This window comes from Zalophus californianus, chromosome X, assembly GCF_009762305.2.
Source record: "Zalophus californianus isolate mZalCal1 chromosome X, mZalCal1.pri.v2, whole genome shotgun sequence".
NCBI classification, from domain to species: domain Eukaryota; kingdom Metazoa; phylum Chordata; class Mammalia; order Carnivora; family Otariidae; genus Zalophus; species Zalophus californianus.
The window spans coordinates 47947807-47966567 of NC_045612.1; the positions used below are offsets into that span (position 1 = coordinate 47947807).

The 18761-nt window shown below is 42.7% G+C and overlaps 1 protein-coding gene and 1 long non-coding RNA gene across 2 annotated transcripts; one reads left to right on the forward strand and one right to left on the reverse strand.

The window, feature by feature from the left end:
• Positions 1-3900: 3900 nt before the first annotated feature.
• On the reverse strand, positions 3901-7828 carry LOC113930186. The gene is made up of 3 exons (XR_004819833.1): positions 7370-7828; positions 6951-7081; positions 3901-4073 (listed from the first exon to the last, which is right to left on the reverse strand). It is a non-coding gene; the product is annotated as an uncharacterized LOC113930186 (long non-coding RNA).
• A 57-nt stretch (positions 7829-7885) lies between these two features.
• Positions 7886-18421, forward strand: XKRX (XK related X-linked). The gene is made up of 3 exons (XM_027608601.2): positions 7886-8220; positions 12081-12349; positions 17485-18421. Exons 1-3 carry the CDS (start codon positions 7886-7888, stop codon positions 18228-18230), a joined length of 1350 nt encoding a protein of 449 aa, XP_027464402.1. The 3' UTR covers positions 18231-18421.
• The last annotated feature ends 340 nt before the right edge of the window (positions 18422-18761 follow it).

The following is an 18761-nucleotide window of genomic DNA, read 5'->3' on the forward strand; positions in this document are numbered from 1 at the left end:
CAATATCTCTGATCAAGACAGAAGCAAAAATCCTCAACAAAATACTAGTGAACTAAATCCAACAATATATTAAAAGAACGATTCAACACAATCAAGTGGAATTTATTCCTGGGATGCAAGGGTGACTCAATATTTGCAAATAAATCAATGTGACATATCATATCAGTACAAGAAAGGATAAAGACCATATGATCATTTCAATAGATGCAGAAAAACCATTTGGCATAGTACAACATCAATTCATGATTAAAAAGATAAAAAACCCTCAACAAAGTAGGTTTAGAGGGAATACACCTCAACATAATAAAGGTCTTACAGGAAAAACCCATAGCCAACATCATCCTCAATGGGGAAAAACTGAGAGCTTTTCCCCTCAGGTCAGGGACCAGATAAGAATGTCCATTCTCACTACTTTAATTCAACAAGTGCTGGAAGTCCTAGCCACAGCAATCAGACAAGAAAAGAAATAAGAGGCATCCAAACTGGTAAGGAAGAAGTCAAACTTTCACTATTTGCAGATGACATGATACTACATATAGAAAACCCAAAAGACTCCACCAAAAAACTGCTAGAACTGATAAACAAATTCAGTAGAGTGGCAGAATACAAAATCAATGCACAGAAATCTGTTGCATTCTTATACATCGATAATGAAGCAGCAGAAAGAGAAATTAAGAAAACAATCCCATTTACAATTGTCCCCAAAATAATAAGATACCTAGCCAAAGTGGGGAAAGACCCGTACTCTGAAAACTATAAAACAGTGATGAAAGAAATTGCAGATGACACAAAGAAATGGAAAGACATCCCATGGCCATGGATTGGAAGAAGCAATATTGTTAAAACATCTATATCACCCAACACAATCTACACATTTAATGCAATCCTTCTCATAATAACACCAGAATTATTCACAGAGCTAGAACAAGCAATCCTAAAATTTGTATGGAACCACAAAAGACCCCAAATAGCCAAAGCAATCTTGAAAAAGAAAGACAAAGCTGGAGGCATCACAATTCCGGACTTCGAGTTACATTACAAAGCTGTGGTGACAAAAACAGTATGGTACTGCTACAAAAAAAGACCCATAGATCAATAGAACAGAATAGAAGACCCAGAAATAAACCCACACTTATATGGTCCATTAATCTACAACCAAGGAGGCAAGAATATTCAATGGGAAAAAGTCTCTTCAACAAATGGTGTTGGGAAAACTGAACAGCTACATGCAAAAGAATGAAACTGGACCACTTTCTTACACCATACACAAAAGTAAACTCAAAATGGATTAAAGACCTAAATGTGAGACCTGAAACCATAAAAATCCTAGAAGAGAGCACAGGCAGTAATTTCTCTGACATCAGCTATAGCAACATTTCTCTAGATATGTCTTCTGAGGCAAGGGAAATAAAAGCAAGAACGAACTATTGGGACTACATCAAATAAAAAGCTTCTGCTCAGCGAAGGAAATGATCAACAAAACTAAAAGGCAACGTAGTGAACAGGAGAAGATATTTGCAAATGGCAGATCCAATAAAGGGTTAATATCCAAAATATAAAAAGAACCGATGCAACTTAACACCCAAAAAGCAAATAATATAATTAAAAAATGGGTGGAAGGCATGAACAGCCATTTCTCCAAAGAAGACATCTAGATGGCCAACAGACACATGAAGAGATGCTCAGCAACCCTCATCATCCGGGAAATACAAATCAAAACTACAATGAGATATCACTTCAAAGTATACTTGTCAGAATGGCTAAAATAAAAAACGCAAGAAATAAAAAGTGTTTGCAAGGATGTGGAGAAATAGGAACCCTCGTGCACTGTTGGTGGGAATGCAAACTGGTACATCCACTGTGGAAAAAAGTATGGAGGTTCCTCAAAATGTTAACAATAGAAGTACCCTATGATTCAGTAATCACACTACTGGGTATTTGCCCAAAAAATACAAAGACGCTAATTCAAAGGGACACATGCACCCCTATGTTTATTGCAGCAATATTTACAATAGCCAAATTATGGTAGCAGCTTACGTATCCATCAAGAGATGAATGAATAAAGAAGATGTGGTATATATGTACAATGGAATAGGATTCAGCCATAAAAAGGAATGTAATCTTGCCATTTGCAACAACATGGATGGAGCAGGAGAATATAATGCTAAGCGAAATAAGTTAGGAGAAAGACAAATACATGATTTCACTCATATGTGGCATTTAAAAAACAAAACAAATAAGCAAAGGAAAAAAAAGAGACAAACCAAGAAACAGATTCTTAAAACTATAAGAACAAACGGATGGTTACCAGAGGGGAGGTGGGGGGGGATGGGTGAAGTAGGTGATGGGGATTAAGGAGTGCACTGTTGACGATGATGAGCCCCGAGTAATGTATAGAGTCGTTGAATCACTATATTGTACACCTGAAACTAATATAATGCTGTATGTTAACAATACTGGAATTAAAATTAAAAACTTAATTAACAAAAAGTTCTGCCTGTTTGCAGCCTTGGCACTCAAGACTGCAACATCAACTCTTTCCTGAATTTGCCTGCCCTGCAAACCAGTCCTCATAATTGTGTGAGCCAATTCCTTAAACTATCTCCCTTCCCTATCCTCCCCTCCCTGTTCTGTTTTTCTGGAGAACCCTAATACAAACCCTGATGTCCATAAACTGATGAATGGATAAACAATATGTGATATATCTACAAAATGGAATATTATTCACCATAAAAAGAAATGAAATGCTAATACATGCTACAATGTGGATGAATTTTGATAACATTATGCTAACTGAAAGAAGCCAGACACACAAAAGGCCATATATTACATGGTTCCATTTATATGAAATGTTCAGAATAGACAAATCCAGAGAGATGGAAAGTAGATTAGTGGTTGACTAGGGCTCAGGCAGCGGGGGCGGGGGGGAGAGGAATGGGTAGTGAGGGCTTAATGGGTATGTGGTTTCTTTTGGGGGTGATGAAGATGTTCTAGAATTAGGTAATGGTAATGGCTGCACAACTTTGTACTAAAAACACTGAACTGTACCCTTTAAGTGGGTGAATTGTATGGTATATGAATTAGATCTCAATATAGCCATTATTTTGAAAATAACAAGACTTAAAATAAAAAAGAAATAATATCCGTCACAATTCGGTCTCCTGTCCCTCCCCTGTACTAGGCAATGTATGTACAGCTTGCCATCTGCCTGGCAACACCCATCATCCCCAAATTCCATGCTGCATTTTGCAATAGCCCTTCTTTCCCTCCAGTGCTAATTTAGATGATCATTTAAATCAGATTTTTAAAAACATAACTACTAGGGATAAGGGTTGCAGGGAACTCGTGTTTTGACTCCAGGCCCTATGGATGATACTGACGAGGGAGCGGCTCAGAACAGGATAGGAAAAAATTCTTCATCCTCAGGTTGCTTTACGGTGAAAAGAGAAGGCCCAGAGGCTGCATAACTGATTTTGCGTTAGATATCTTTTAAAGATTCTAACGGTTCAAATTGAGCGTTCTACAGAAGGAAGGCATTCTTCCATCCGAGCTAATGATTCTCTGGGCCTTGCCTTTCACTTCCCACCAACTAGTGTTCTATGACGACTATCAGCCACTTGCTGCACATCTTGCTCCTTCCTCTCCTCTTCCTTCATGCATACCAGCTACCTCTTATAAGTCAGCTCTGACTGCAGTGGCTTTGAAAGCTTAAACCTATTCTGGAGCCTTATATGTTTCAGAGGTGTTCTGAATGCTAATAAAGATGCCAAGAACTTTTTTTTTCCAAAGATTTATTTATTTCAGAGAGAGAGGGAAAGAGCATGAGCAGGGGGAGGGGCAGAGGGAGAGGGAGAAGCAGGCTCCCCACTGAGCAGCAGGGAGCCCGATTCAGGGCTTGATCCCAGGACCCTGGGATCCTGACCTGAGCCGAAGGCAGATGCTTAACCGACTGAGCCACCCAGGCGCCCCAAGATGCCAAGAGCCTTTAGACTCATTCTCTGTTCCTGCTGAGTTTGGAGGTGTTGCAGGGGAGAGTCAAATCTTGGGTCTCCCTTTCCTGTAGAACTTTGGTTCTGCAAGAAGAAGAAATTGACCCTGAACACTATCTAGTATTCAGGGGGCAGCCTAGGGATATCACCTCAGTTGACCAGTCTTTGGGAGATGAGTGGTCTTTTTTGTTTTTAAGATTTTATTTATTTATTTAGAGAGAAAGAGTAAGCACGTGGGGGGAGGGGCAGAGGGAGAGGGAGAGAGAGCATCTCAAGCAGACACTGTGCTGAGCCCAGAGTCTGACTCAGGGCTTGATCTCAAGACTCTGAGATCATGACCTGAGCTGAAATCAAGAGTCAGATGCTACCCAGGCACCCCGGGAGATGAGTGGTCTTAATGGGGAAGGGGTTCCCAGGGCCTCAGTAGTCTCATGCCTATCAACATTTCCAGTGTCTCTACTCCTCAGAGGAGTAAAGGGCTGAAATCTAGAGGTTGCCTGAAAGAGGAAAGAGAGTTGGACAGAAACAGGGCAAATTCTCAGTTTCTCCCAGGAGGGCAAAAGGAACAGGGAAATAAGAGACCAGAGGATTTAGTGACCTAAAGCGCCAGAGAGTCCTAGGGCTGGAAATAGAGAAGCTGGTGGGTGAGGGGGATCAGATGGCCAGAAACTTACAGGTCTGTATCAGCCACGGGGGGGGGGGGAGTCCAAAAAAAAAAGTGTAACAGTTGGGGCTCTGCCTTTAAGCCGCTTATGACAATGTAGTTGTGGAATAAAAAATAATACGCTTGCCATAATTTGTAATTTGGTGCTAAACCATGGTGTTGACAAAAAAGCGCTGTAGGAGCTTGGAGAAGGGACATATCATGTGGGCTGGCATCCTCTGTGAGCTGAATGGCTGACTGAGGAAGTGGGTCTTTATGCCCCAGGACTTTATGCCCCAGCTCCAGTGGCTATAGCTTTTCTAGAGATGAGTGTGCCTGAGTCTTGCATAGTTTCCTGGAGGAAGTGTGGCGGAGGAAGCCTCATCATCATCGCCATTTTTAAATCATTACTGTCATCAACAAGAACCACAATAAACATTCATTGAGCATCCCTCCCTGAGTCTACACTTCTGTTGGGTAGGCAGGCCAAACACAGAAAGAGCTGAAGGACTGGTGCAAGAGAGAGTGCACCAGTAGCTTAAAGACAGAGGGAAGCGTGAGGGCTGGGGAGGTGAAAGAAGGCTTCTTGGAGGAGGGAGTACTTGAGCTGACGCCTGAAGGAAGGTTAGGGTTTGGACTAACGGAGGAAAGAGTGCAGGACACTGTAAATGACCTCAACAAGACACAGAGGTGGAAGTGAGGAGGTAAGTATGATTAAATGAGAAAGTTTGCTGGACTGGAGCAAAGGGTTTGCGATAGGGTAACGTGGATGATGAAATTAGAGAGGGAAGTGGTGTGGTGATTACAGAAAGCCTTTAGTGGCGTCCAGAGGGAAGGGGTGTTCAGGAACAAAGTAGGAAGGTCTTGTAGACTTGTGTATTTGGGGCGTGCTGAGGGCACAGGGAAGGAGGAAAGGCTAAAAGAATTGGGATTCTCCATTCTTTCTAGCTTCAGTCTCCCATGCTAGGGTGACCAACTTATCCCATCCCAGCAAACTGAGGTGAGTTTGTCACCCTACTTGAGATCCATCTTGAGAACAGGTTCCTAAGAAGCCCCCAGAAGTTCTTCACCCTATACGGTGGGTGGAGAACCCCGTGCCAGTTGGAAAGCCCCAACCAATTAACACTATGTGTTAAGTGTTCTCAGATAGTGTCGACCTGCCTTGTGAAAAGGAAAGGAGGAAGGATCAGCCTGCTAACCCAGCTAACCCAGCTCTGAGCAGGAGGACAGGTGCAGACCAAGATAGCGTGCCTGCTTCAAAGGCAACAACCTTTAGAAGTTGATTTGTCCCTGAATCAGCCCTGGGGAAAGGAGGCAGCAACAGCAGGAATCTTAAAAAATCAACACAACCACAAGACTAAGTCTTTCTCCAGGCCATCATTTTGGTGGCTGCTACTTGGCCACTCCTCACATATTCTTTGTACTGACTTCCTGCAGCAAAAGGAGATTGGCACAGGCTCTGCTACATTTATATTATTACCAGGAGGCAGATGTTTTCTGTTTCTCTGGGGTTTAGAATTATGCAAATGAAGGCAGGAAAACAAAAGCTCAGTGAGGTGGGGAGGATTGATCTTAAGAATCCCGGCAAATTTCTGAGCTCTTTAAGTCACCCCTCTCAGCTTTTACTAACAGCTCTCTTGGCTCCTCTCCAGTCTAGAATTTGGCACCTCTTGAGAACCTTCCAGCCAAAGACCTGAAAGTTCAATTCTAAAGTTCCTATCCCGGCCTCATTTTGCAAGTGGGGAAATCAAGGCATTATAATACGAGTTTTCAGTGCTGACCTTGAGTCTTGACAACCCCCGCCCCCATCCTTTTCTATCTTAATCTCCGCTGCATACAGATTTGCCTGGAAAGGAAACTATGGCCCAATTGCCTCTCAGGTCTCCTCCGCCCCACCCCACCGTGATATTATCTGGAGGGCAATAGGACCTAGGGAAGTTCAACCCTGAGGCCGAGAGAGCGAGAGAGCGAGAGAGCGAGAGAGCGAGAGAGAGAGAGAGAGACCGAGACCTGCCTAACCGCGTGGGCTGTTCAAGTGTGCAAGCTAGCTAGTTCCCGAGGGCGGGGTAGAAGTGGGAGTCGGCTGCTTTGGGGGAAGAGGAAAGCTGTGGCTTCCCTGTGGGATCCGGGGGTCGTGGTGAAAAGCCGTTCCGAAGGCTAGCCCAAGCCCTCCCCCCTTTCGTTTGTCGCGCCCCTCCACAGGGAGCATCGTTGGGCTAACCGCCCTGGAACTCGCAGGCTGGTTTTGTTTGGCCCCAGCCGTCCCTCCCATTTGGCCCGCCCCCGCCTTGAGTGCCTTAGTTTCCCAAGCCGCCGACCTCTCGCAGCTGGAACTGCAGGTCAGGGAGGACCCCAGCAGCCGACGGGGCGTCCAAGAGTCTGACGGCATCTGCCTTTGCCCTCCCGGGCTGGCGCCCCGCACGTCGTGCTTCTCGCTCGCAAAGTTTCTCTGTGGAAAAGAGGCCCCTCTAGCTTTCTCTGGCTCCTGGAGCGCGCGCGCGCTCCGCTTCCCTCCCCCGCCCCCGCCCCCGCCCCTCCCCCCGCTCCGCCCCTCCCCCCAGCCTGCGCTCCGGGACCGGGTTGGTGCCTTTGCTCCAGCTCCGGGCCGGCTGCCTCGGGGGCGGAGCTTGGGGAATCGGTGGAGCAGGCTGGAGAAGCTTCGACTCGGCGCGGGTCCTGAGGGAGCGGGGGCGAGCGGGCGAGCTAGTAGCCACAGCCTAACAATAGCTTAGGGTACCTAGGCACTGAAATGAGCCCCCGAAGGGACGCTCAGGCTGCACCCCCTCTTCTGTCCTGGTTCAGTTCTCGGCAGGTTTGAGAGGGCGTGCTGGTCAGGACTCCTCGAGCGGTGCTGCTGAGTGTTGGTGCCCCCGACAGAGTGGCTACCCCGCTCCCTGCGGGGCTGCGGAAGGAGAAGGGGCCAAGGAGACAGCTGTCCCCAAGCCTTTCACGTGCCTGGAATTGCACTCCGGACTGGGCGCTAAAATGCTTGCTTTTGCCCTGTCCAGGTTTCTTGGCACGTCTGTGGACGACTGGAAGCCTGGGCCAATGAAGAGTCAAGTTCAAAGTGGTACTCCTGGGTTCTCTGCCCCATACTCCCAACAAGTGTAACTTGAAACTAGAAAGAGGGGTCTCCTGCTCTAACTGGCAGATCTCCGCTCTGGAATTGTACTTGACAGCTCTCTTCAATACTTGGACTGCAGTGGCTTCAGGGTTCTCTTGGGTGGGGTGGGGGTTGCTCAGAACCTCGACAATGGACCGAGTTTATGAAATTCCTGAGGAGCCCACCGTGGATCCAGTTTCATCTCTGGAGGAAGATGTCATCCGTGGAGCCAACCCTCGATTTACCTTTCCATTTGGCATCCTCTTCTCCACCTTTTTGTACTGTGGGGAGGCTGCATCTGCCTTGTACATGGTCAGAATCTACCGAAAAAATAGCGAAACCTACTGGATGGCATACACCTTATCCTTCTTTATGTTTTCATCCATTATGGTCCAGTTGACCCTCATTTTTGTTCACAGAGATCTGGCCAAAGACAAGCCGCTGTCATTGTTTATGCATCTAATCCTCTTGGGACCTGTTATCAGGTGAGCAATTTTTCATTTCTACGCCCCCCCCACAGGGTTTGTGCAGAGAAAGATGAAGCTAATATTTACAAGACTGATACTGTGCCTCTAATCAATTCTCCCATTCCCTCCCACTCTTGGCTTCCCTGCCTCCCATCCAGAAAATCTTATCTGAAACCTTAGATGCCACCACAATGAACATGTGGCATGTACCTGTGTTCCAAAACCGTGTATGGTACCATTGCTGAGACTTCGGTAGACGCTGTTTGCTGTTTGGATTTGAGTTGTGAAAATAGGTACGGGACCAGCTGACGGGCTTAACCTGTGCGCACTGGCCATAGCTTCAGAGTGTGTTATTTTGACTCTGCCTTTTAGACACTCTATAAATTGGATCTCACATTCAATTTCTTTACCGTGAGCTGCTTGGGCTGATAGTGGTGGCATTTTCAAATTTTCCAGAGTTATTTGACATCTGGAAAATATTTTCAGCTTTTTGTGGTCATCTAGTATCCCAACCCATTGTAGTTTTTTTTTTTTTTCTGTTGGTTCATTAGTCTCTTGTGTATCTCTTTGTATCGTTCTGCAATAAAGGCACATGGTTAGAGGGGGCAGAAGAAGATAGTCCATCTCTCTCCATCTGGATGCTGGAGCACACTGTAATAGTATCAAGTCTTTCCATTCAGACTGCCTTGAAGGGTTGAGAATGTGCCTTATCTTAGGGAGACAGCCATCTGTGTCAGCAGTCTCATCTGGACGCTATGGGATTTTCAAGTTAGGGAGATGTTGCAAAACTTATGAAGTCAGGAGGAAAGAATGGACCAAGTTTGTCTTGATTGCAATCAGCTGAAGAATATGTGTCAGAGTGTTGTTGTTGTAATTGCAGTGGGAAGATATTTCATCCTTAGAGAACTAAACACAGCCTGAAACTGTTCAAGGATGGAACTCCCCTGCCTTAAAATTTTTTTAAATCAATATATGCTCAAACAAGGAGGGACTGATTAGGCTCCATTAGAGTAGCCTGGAATTCCAGCGGCCTGGAGTCTAGTCCTCCCTCTGTCATTGACTAGTTAGTTGCATGGCTTTGGTGAAATCTCTGAAGATGCCTTAGGCCCCAGTTTCTTCATCTGTATGATAAATCGGTTGGGCTAGATCATGGGTCTCAAACGCAAACGCTTACAGAGGCCAGGCAGGTCTCATAAATGAGTGAAGCAGGCCCAGTATGAGAAAACCAGTAGCTTCATGTGTGATGATAAATGAAAAGGAAGTCTCAGTGTTAGAGAAATGATGGAGAGTAGTGTGGCAAGCTAGAGTCTGCATGATTTGCCTAAAGGAGGTGGCTACTCTACAGTTCCAGCCCATTGTTTCACTGTTGGAATTCAGACCCAGTATTGCCAGATTCCCCAACTTTTCAAGAGAAGCTTCCAAGATAGGATTTTATATGAAATATCAGTATGACTTTCGGCAACTTGACTAAATAACACAGTATGGACAAACTACAGCTGTCGGTCAGATATGACTCAGCTGGCCTATATGCAACTTTGGACTAAGCAATCTAAAGCTCCTTTCCAATTCTAAATCTTTGAAGTGAAGCTGTAAAAGAAAGACCTCATCTTGAACTTGGAACCAAGAAATTTAGAGATGTTGGGGCGCCTGGATGGCTCAGTTGGTTAAGTGTCCGACTCTTGATTTCAGCTCAGGTCATGATCTCAGAGTCCTGAGATGGAGCCCGCATGGGGCTCCATGCTGAGTGTAGAGCCTGCTTAAGATTCTCTCTCTCTCTCTCTCTCTCTCTCTCTCTCTCTCTCTCTCTCTCTCTCCCCCCCTCCCTCTCCCTCTCCCTCCCTCCCTCTCCCCCCTCCCCCTTCCCATCCCCTGCATGCACATGCTTTCAGTCAGTGCTCTCTCTCTAAAAAAACAAAAAACCCCACAAATTAAGAGATGCCACTAGAGGAACAAGGAAAACCATTCTTATCAGCCTTTTCAAATGCAATATACTGAGTTAACAGATCAAGCACTCTCAAGGTGCAAATTTCAGCAAGTACTGCCCCAGTCCAGAGTTTAGACTTCCCTCCTTTGCTTTGACTCAGACCCACCATATGGAGTGTTGAGTACTGTATTTCATTTTTGTCATTTAGTTTCCACTAGAAATGACTGGAAAGCATTTATAATAATCAGCTAACCTGACAGCAGGGAAGAAATAATTAAAATCTCATAAATTATATCCTTGATATGCTTATGTTCAAGGCAAATTACTTTTTAGGTAGGTAGGAACTTGATTAGTGCTATTAGGCACATGAAGGTGTTTGGAGGACCTGGCTCCCTTATATGAAATGCAAAGATACTTCTGAAAATGAAAATGTACTCTAATTTACTGAGGCTTATAACAAGGCAAACACCCTTACTTAAACCGGTAAATAGCCTTTAGAAGCATAAACAGAATGCTTCCTGCCACTACCTCCCCCAGTATTTTGTTCAGCAATAGCACTGATGGGCCTGGGTTAAAATCTAAAATCTTTTGTTGGAAATGCACTTAGTTTTTTTTCTTCTCTGTTCTCTCCTCCTTCCACCTTTTCCTCTCCTGCGTTTTACAGTTTGAAACGTCCACTTCCTAGGGAGAAACTACATGCTTCGGACTGGCACATATGCCCCAGTCTCAGAGGGATCCTGTGGAGAATGGCAGCCAGCACATGTCCAAACCTTCCTAATTGGGAGCCAAAAGCCTAGAAAGCATATAAATCTCTGAGCTTGTCTTTAGCCTATTTTTCCATTAAATTACATTGCCATTATTTTATCATCCTACCCTCCCATCATTTCTCACCCTGTATTCTCTTCTTCCTTCTTACTCTTTCATTTACTCAGAAAATATTTATCGAACACCCACCATGCGATAAGGGTGGTGGTCAAGATAAATACATCCCATGCCCTCAGTCAGGAAAGAGCTTAATTTTCACCACAACTGTTCTTACTTATTATAATAGTCCACAGTTTCTATTCATTTCAGGGTGCGTGGAGGAAGCGGTAACTCGGGTGTTCCAAAACAAGATGTTCTAGTTGCTTCTCTTCTAGTCGCCACATCGGAACTGCTTAAAGGCTTCTGATTTATGTGGGAGAGATGGGAGGGAGACAGCAAGAAATGGGGTCTTCTCACTATTTCAAGTAGGCTCTCATAAGGATGTTTTCCTCTTTGTAAAGAAAGAGGGAAGTTTAAAAGGCTCTTGGCCCCAAACAGATCATTCGGCCCCCAAAATAACCTTCAGAGAGATCTTTTGATGTTCCTGAGGGATGTAGCACATTCAGTTCTGAGTTGTCAAGTCTTTAAGTACCTTTGTTCTTGAATGGCATCACTGTATAAATACGAGGTTTTTTTTCTAGATCCCCCTCCAAGACTTTTTGGCAAGACAATCACAATTGTGGGCCTTGTCTTGAAAAAAGCAGAACTCAAAAGCCCCAAGTATGGAGCTGAATGCTTTGCATAAAGAATGCTTTCCTTCAGGAACTTGAGGTGTTATGAAAACCAGGGCCTTTAAGAACCTTCATCATGTTCTCTCAACACATTATTTACATAATATCTTTGTGACCAAAGTGCTTTTCTACTATAGGCCTATTCTTAAGGAAACAAAGCAATTCCTTAAATCCTCTAAGAAACACCCTGAAATGGTGTTCACAGAGGTCAGTAGATGGCCAGCCAAACAAAAAAGGATTTAAACTCAAGTGACTTGTGGAAGGCACTCTTTGACTCATGAGAAATGAGTAGAATGGGAATTAAGGAATGGCAAAAAGCAGCACAAACTCCCTGAGTTGTATTATTATCCCCCCATCCACTACAACCTTCCTTTCCAGGACAGCTTTAGTTAAGTACCCATGATGCTTTACCTCTGCAGATGTTTGGAGGCCATGATTAAGTACCTCACACTGTGGAAGAAAGAGGGGCAGGAGGAGCCCTATGTCAGCCTCACCCGAAAGAAGATGCTAATAAATGGCGAGGAGGTGCTGATAGAATGGGAGGTGGGCCACTCCATCCGGACCCTGGCTATGCACCGCAATGCCTACAAACGTATGTCACAGATCCAAGCCTTCCTGGGCTCAGTGCCCCAGCTGACCTATCAGCTCTATGTGACTCTGATCTCTGCAGAGGTTCCCCTGGGTAGAGGTGAGTGGGGTCAGGAGAAGGGAGGGCTCCATTTAAATCAAGAGTCTTAGAAATCCAGACCTGAGCTGTCCAATACACTGGTCATCAGCTTCATGCGGCTATTTAAATTAAAATGAAACATGAAATAAAAAATTTCCGTCTTCAGTCATACTAGCCACATTTCAAGTGTTCAATAGCTGTGGTTACTGTATTGAATAGCACAGGTATTACAGAACCTTTGGACAGCACTGGTAGATAGTCAAAGAACTTGGGGAGCCAGACATCTTAGGCCTGCTAGATTTCTTTAACTGGGGTAAGCTATTTAAGGCTAAAAATGCCACAGATAAGCCCTCTCTGGGCCCAGAAGTAGCTGGTAATACCAGCAGTCAGTAGGCCACTTTCCCTAGCCCAGTTTAAGTTATACTGAGGGTTTTTTGTTTGTTTGGGTTTAGGGATGGCCATCTTTTAATAAGAGGTTCCCAAATACTACTGATCACGAGAAAACATTACTGGGTGAAAGCCCCTTTTTAAGAAAATTTTTTCTCCTACTCAGACCAGACTCAATCTGAGTGTGGGGAGGCCAGGAATCTGTATTTAAAAAAATAGACCCCAGTTGATTCTGATCAGCCACATTTGGGAACCACTGATTTAATTACTTCTCCCAACTCCAGTGGGGAGAAAGAAATGGGGGTGTGGAATGAATACTGATGAAAATGAGGCTTGGTCCCAGTTCTGACCTTCTGTGTGATTTTTGGAGGAAGTTACCCAAGAGGTCACAGTCTTAATTTCCCACTTGTAAAAGATGGATCCTTAGATGAATAAGACCTCTAGGAGAGGAGGAAATGTGAGTCATGTTTTCAAAGTCAAGATAAAGTACTGTTAATGAGTTTTAACAACTCAAGATTAGCTTCATCTGCTTGGGCTGGAGCTGGTACAGCTGTGGGTACAATTTTGAACCATTTCCTTATTATTAGATGCTGATCCTGCTTGGTGAAGCCCCATGTCACAAATGAACATAAGGAGGGAATTTTTCCCCTTTTCTCTTTTCCTCCACTAAGAATTGTTCATGGAATTGTTGGTCTTGAAGCTTTTTAACGTACCTAGGATTGACGGTAGTGTGAAGAGAAAAGGAAATAATGATACTTTTCCTCCTGAGAATTTTGAAGGTCATCAAATATGTATACGTTACAGAAGTAATGCATGCACAAACCGATTGACCTGCAAGTAATCATTTATGTGTAGAAAATTTCTGGAAAGATATGTCAGAAACCATTTACCTCTGGGGAGTGAGAATGAGAAGTCCGTTGACATTTACCTTTTACTTTATACCCTTCTGTATGGTTTGAAATTTATATGGTTTAAAATTTTTGCTATGACCATGTATTACTATTTTTGGTCCTTATTTTTTTAATTATAAAAATCTGACATGGTTATGGTAAAGAGTCAAAACCACACAGAACGTATATCAAATAGGAGATGTAATTTTACTCCCCAGAAGTAATCTCTGTTAACCATTCAGTATATATCCTTCCAGACTCTTTTTTTCTTTACTATGTAAACATACATACAATATATATGTATATGTATTTTCGTTAAAAAGGGCTGTATTAAACATTCTGTTCAACATGTCTTTTTTCAAAAGTATGCCAATATATCTTTCTTCAACGGTTATTTATATATGCATATATAATAATAAATGATAAATATATAACATATATTTTCCTTATATGAACTGGACCATTCTTTGTTATTTCTCTAATCTTCTATCGGTAGGATTAAACTTTGTTTCTGATTTTTGCATTCAAAAAAGTTTTTTCTAATCACAAACTATGCTCCAGCGAACATCTTTGTAAGTATCTGTGTACCGGAATGAGACTTCCTAGGATAAATTCTTAGCAATACAAGTGCTGGGTGAAAGGCTATGCATATTTGGAATTTTATCAGTACTGCCAAATAGCCCTCCCAAAAGGTGGTGTGAATTTATATTCCCACCTGAGGTGTATGAATGTGCTTTTTCTTTATATATTAAACTAAATATTATTTAGTTGTATAATTATAAAATAACTGATTACTTAAATAATTTGCTCTTAATTGTGAGGGCAGCTGAGCATCTTTTCATGTTTGGTTATTGTGTTCTTTAAATTGCTGATTTATAGTAGGTTGTCTTTTTCTTATTAATTTGCAGGAGCAGTTTTCTTATTCTGGTCTTATTCCTTTCTCTGCTGTAGATAAGTGTGTATGTATACATTTATGTGTTTTGTATTTGTGTACATAACACACATTTTAAATGGTCTTCTGGCTTTCTGAAGTATTAAATTTTTATGCATTTAAATTCTTTGTTGCTTTTGGATCTTGTGCACTTCTCACAGAGGCCTTTCACAGCTCCTATCTGATAGGGCAATTTAGCCTAATCTTTCAAATAGATGAATTTCCACAGTTTGTCAATTCCCCCACCAAAATATAAAACAAAGCAAAACAGTAACAACAACAAAAGAAAAAAATTTTATTGAGACTGTGTATTGGGATTGCATTAAATTATTTAGGTTGTTTTGGAGGGAATTTACATCTTTACAGGATCAGTTTCATATTAGAAGATGATGTATCTGTCCATTTCGTTAAATAGTTTTATATCACTTTATTGAGGTATGATTGACAGAAACCTCTACCTATTTAACATATCCAGCTTGATGTGTCCGGAGATAAGTATACATCCAGGAAATATCCCCACAGTCTATGCCATAAATGTGCAAGGCCCGGAGCAGGAAAATGATACAGCTTTATTGAAGTACATTAAAAAATATTTAATGAAATTTACTTCAGTAAAATTGTATCATTTTCTTGCTATAGGTTTAGCACATTTTTGTAAGGCTTCTTTTTAGGTATTCTATTAGTTTTTAAATCACCTGATTGCCTAAGTAGGGGAAATGCATGTACTAGTCTTTTGGAAATGGGGGACGATGATGATGATGATGATAATGATGATGATAGGAGGTAGCAGATAGCATCTACTATGTTCTGAACATTTCTCTAAGCCCCCTGCATGCAATTATTTCATTTAATCTTTACAACAACCCTGTGATAGAATTATTACCCCCATTTTAACAAATGAGGAAACAGAGGCATTGAGAGGTTAAGCAAATTCCCCCCAGGCTTTCATAAGTAATAGTTGGCAAAGATGGGATTGGAATCCAGGATGCCTGCCTGCAGAGCCCATGTTTCTAACTATATCGCTCTACAAAGGATGCAAGGGAAACTTTCCCTGAGGCCTTGTTTTCAATTCTTTGGTGCTTTTTCCTATTAAAAACTTGCTGACAGTACCATCTCTTAAAGTTTGGTAAACAGTTTTTGGGGTTAGATCTCCTCATTTTCATCCACTCTTCTGTCTTCTCCTTGCTACCCCTTTTTCTAATCTCTTTTTCTCTTGGAGGCCATCTGGATCAGCATAGATGAGCAAATTCACTAACAGCATTATGATCTCTTATGGCATGAGTCTATTTGTAGGGAGACAGATGGAGGGTGTTTTTACATTTATTGGAAGCATCAGGCTTTCTTTTATTACACTATCAATAAATGAGTTCTAATTTAAGGGAAAGCATCACCACACTTGGCTAGATGATGTTCCCAACTAGGAGCATCAACTCTTAAGGATGGGACTAAGAGTGGTTTATAAAGCTAAGAGTATATCAAATCGTTTTGTTGTACACCTTAAACTAATACAATATTATACGTCAATAATATCTCAATAAACATGGAAAAATAATAAATAAAAATAAGGCTAAGAGTAGACCCTTCAAGAGAGTCTCTCCAGTCTTTGAGATTCCAACACTCTACTTAGAGCAGAAAAGGATCTTGGAAACAAAGCTGTGCTTCTTTTTGGGTTTCCATGGGGAAGTCTTCACTTTCCTTGCAGATTAGGTTGACATCTCCATGGCTCCAGTTCCCTGGGATCTAATATTTTTATGGGAACAGAAAGTTCCAGCTTTTTTTTTTTTTTTTGATGAGTTACCCCTCAGGTCTCTCACTTTCCTTGAGAGCAGTAGATTTTTCTTAGTGATTGGCATTCTTTGATCTAAAGGAATGAAAGGAAAGGGACACTGTGTGATCTATAGTTGAGACTTAGTGTAGCAAGTTATGGAGCATCCTGACCCTTCGGGGCCCCAACTCTATACGGTGGCATGGATGTGATATGCTATGAAATGGGGTTTTTAAAAAAATTTTTAAACCGCTCTGGTAGAAGTTTGGAGATCCCTAAAATATACCAATATATTCCTAAAATATACCCAAAGCACCTGGGTGATAAATTGATATTGCTGATGATTTATGCAAGCAATTCTAGAGTATCTCAGTGAATTGGGGAACTAAGGCACGTAGATATTCAGTGGCTTTCACAGAGCTGAACTAAGGGCTTCTAATTGTAAATATTCTATGCTGCCTCTCTAAACTCAGAATTCTTCATTAATTCCAAAAACGTTTATTGAGCACCTACTATCTTCCAGGCAGTGTGTTAGGCTCTGGGGATACAGCACGGAACAAAGTAGCCATGGTCCTTTCTGCCTTCGTGGAATTTCCAGTATATGTTCTGACACATTCTAGAAGTAAATACAAGATTTGTTCCTTAAAGAAGATATGTGTCAAAGAAGGGACTTCTGTAACCAAAGGCATTACCTATGAATTTCCTAGGACTGGCTTTTTTCAGAATTCCTTCTGCCTCCTTCATTGTTTGCTCAGAAGCCTATTTCATCAAGTGGGTGCTGCCTTATCCCTTTATATATGTGCTCTTCTTGTGTTAGTGACCTCTCAATGCTAGTTCTGAGATCCACTCTTCTTAAAAAGTTCATTTTGTATGTTTCCATGATTATTAAAGTGTTGCAATGTATGTTCATTTTGGGAAATTTAGAAACTAGAGAAACAGAAAAAAAGGATTTTGAAAACTGGTATAATCTCTAGCATAAAAAATATATTTTAGTTTATTTCTTTCCATTTTTTTTCCTGTGCATGCTGTGTGCTGTGCTAACATAGCTGTGTTCATACGTGAATTTGCTCTTAACTGGGCCCTCAAGCCTCACCTATCCTCTCTCTGGACCTCCGGGTCTGAGTTCAAGCTTCGCTAACATAGTCTGATTGTCTATTTTTTCTGTTATTTTTTTTTCTTACAGCTGTGCTAATGGTCTTTTCCCTGATCTCTGTCACCTATGGGGCTACCCTCTGCAATATGTTGGCTATCCAGATCAAGTATGATGAATACAAGATTCGCCTTGGGCCGTTAGAAGTCCTCTGCATCACCATCTGGCGGACATTGGAGATCACTTCCCGCCTCGTGATTCTGGTGCTCTTCTCAGCCACCTTGAAACTGAAGGCTGTGCCCTTCTTATTGCTCAACTTCCTGATCATCCTCTTTGAGCCCTGGGTTAAGTTCTGGAGGAGTGGTGCCCAGATGCCCAATAACATTGAGAAAAATTTCAGCCGGGTTGGTACCTTGGTGGTGCTGATCTCCATCACTGTTCTCTATGCGGGCATCAACTTCTCTTGCTGGTCAGCTTTGCAGTTGAAACTGGCAGACAGGGACCTCGTTGACAAAGGCCAGAACTGGGGGCACATGGGCCTGCACTATAGCATAAGGTTGGTAGAGAACGTGATCATGGTTTTGGTTTTCAAGTTCTTTGGAGTCAAAGTGTTACTGGATTACTGTCCTTCCTTGATTGCTTTGCAGCTTATCATTGCTTATCTGATTTCCATTGGCTTCATGCTCCTTTTCTTCCAGTACTTGCACCCATTGCGCTCACTCTTTACCCACAACGTAGTGGACTACCTCCATTGCGTCTGCTGCCACCGGCACCCTCGGGGCAGGATTGAGAACTCAGAGCCATCCTGTGATGCTGAAGCAAGGCAAAGCATTGTCTGAGATTCTGTCTTCTGGGTCTTTTGGGATAGGCTGGGGGTGGCCAAGAGCAACTTTGAAACTGAATGAGAGGATGAGGCTCATAGGTGAGTACCCACTGGGACATTTTCTTGAATTTTCTGGTAAGCCTCTAAGAAGAAAGGGCAGCTCCCAAATAGGATTTATTTCCTTAAGATTGACTGCTATGTTTGGAAACCCAGGGTAGCTACTATAAACCAAGAAGGGTCAGAGATACTGTGAACCCCCCTCCCACCCAGGGCAGCTGTTTGGCTGTCCTAGGGGATAACTTACCTCCAAGCACCTTAAGCTCTCTGGATGTGATCTTGTAGCTCTGCTCATTTGCTCCAGGGCATTACTGAGCTTTCCTAGGGCTGGGATGAAGGCCCAGAATTCCACCAGAATCTGATCAGAGGATGTGACAACTTGCTAATTATGGGTACCTCCCAGGAAACTGGCTGATTAATGAGGAATTGTAACTGTAAGCATGGCTGGTGTTTTTTTTTTTTTAATTCCATTGAGAAACTGTGGTTTAAG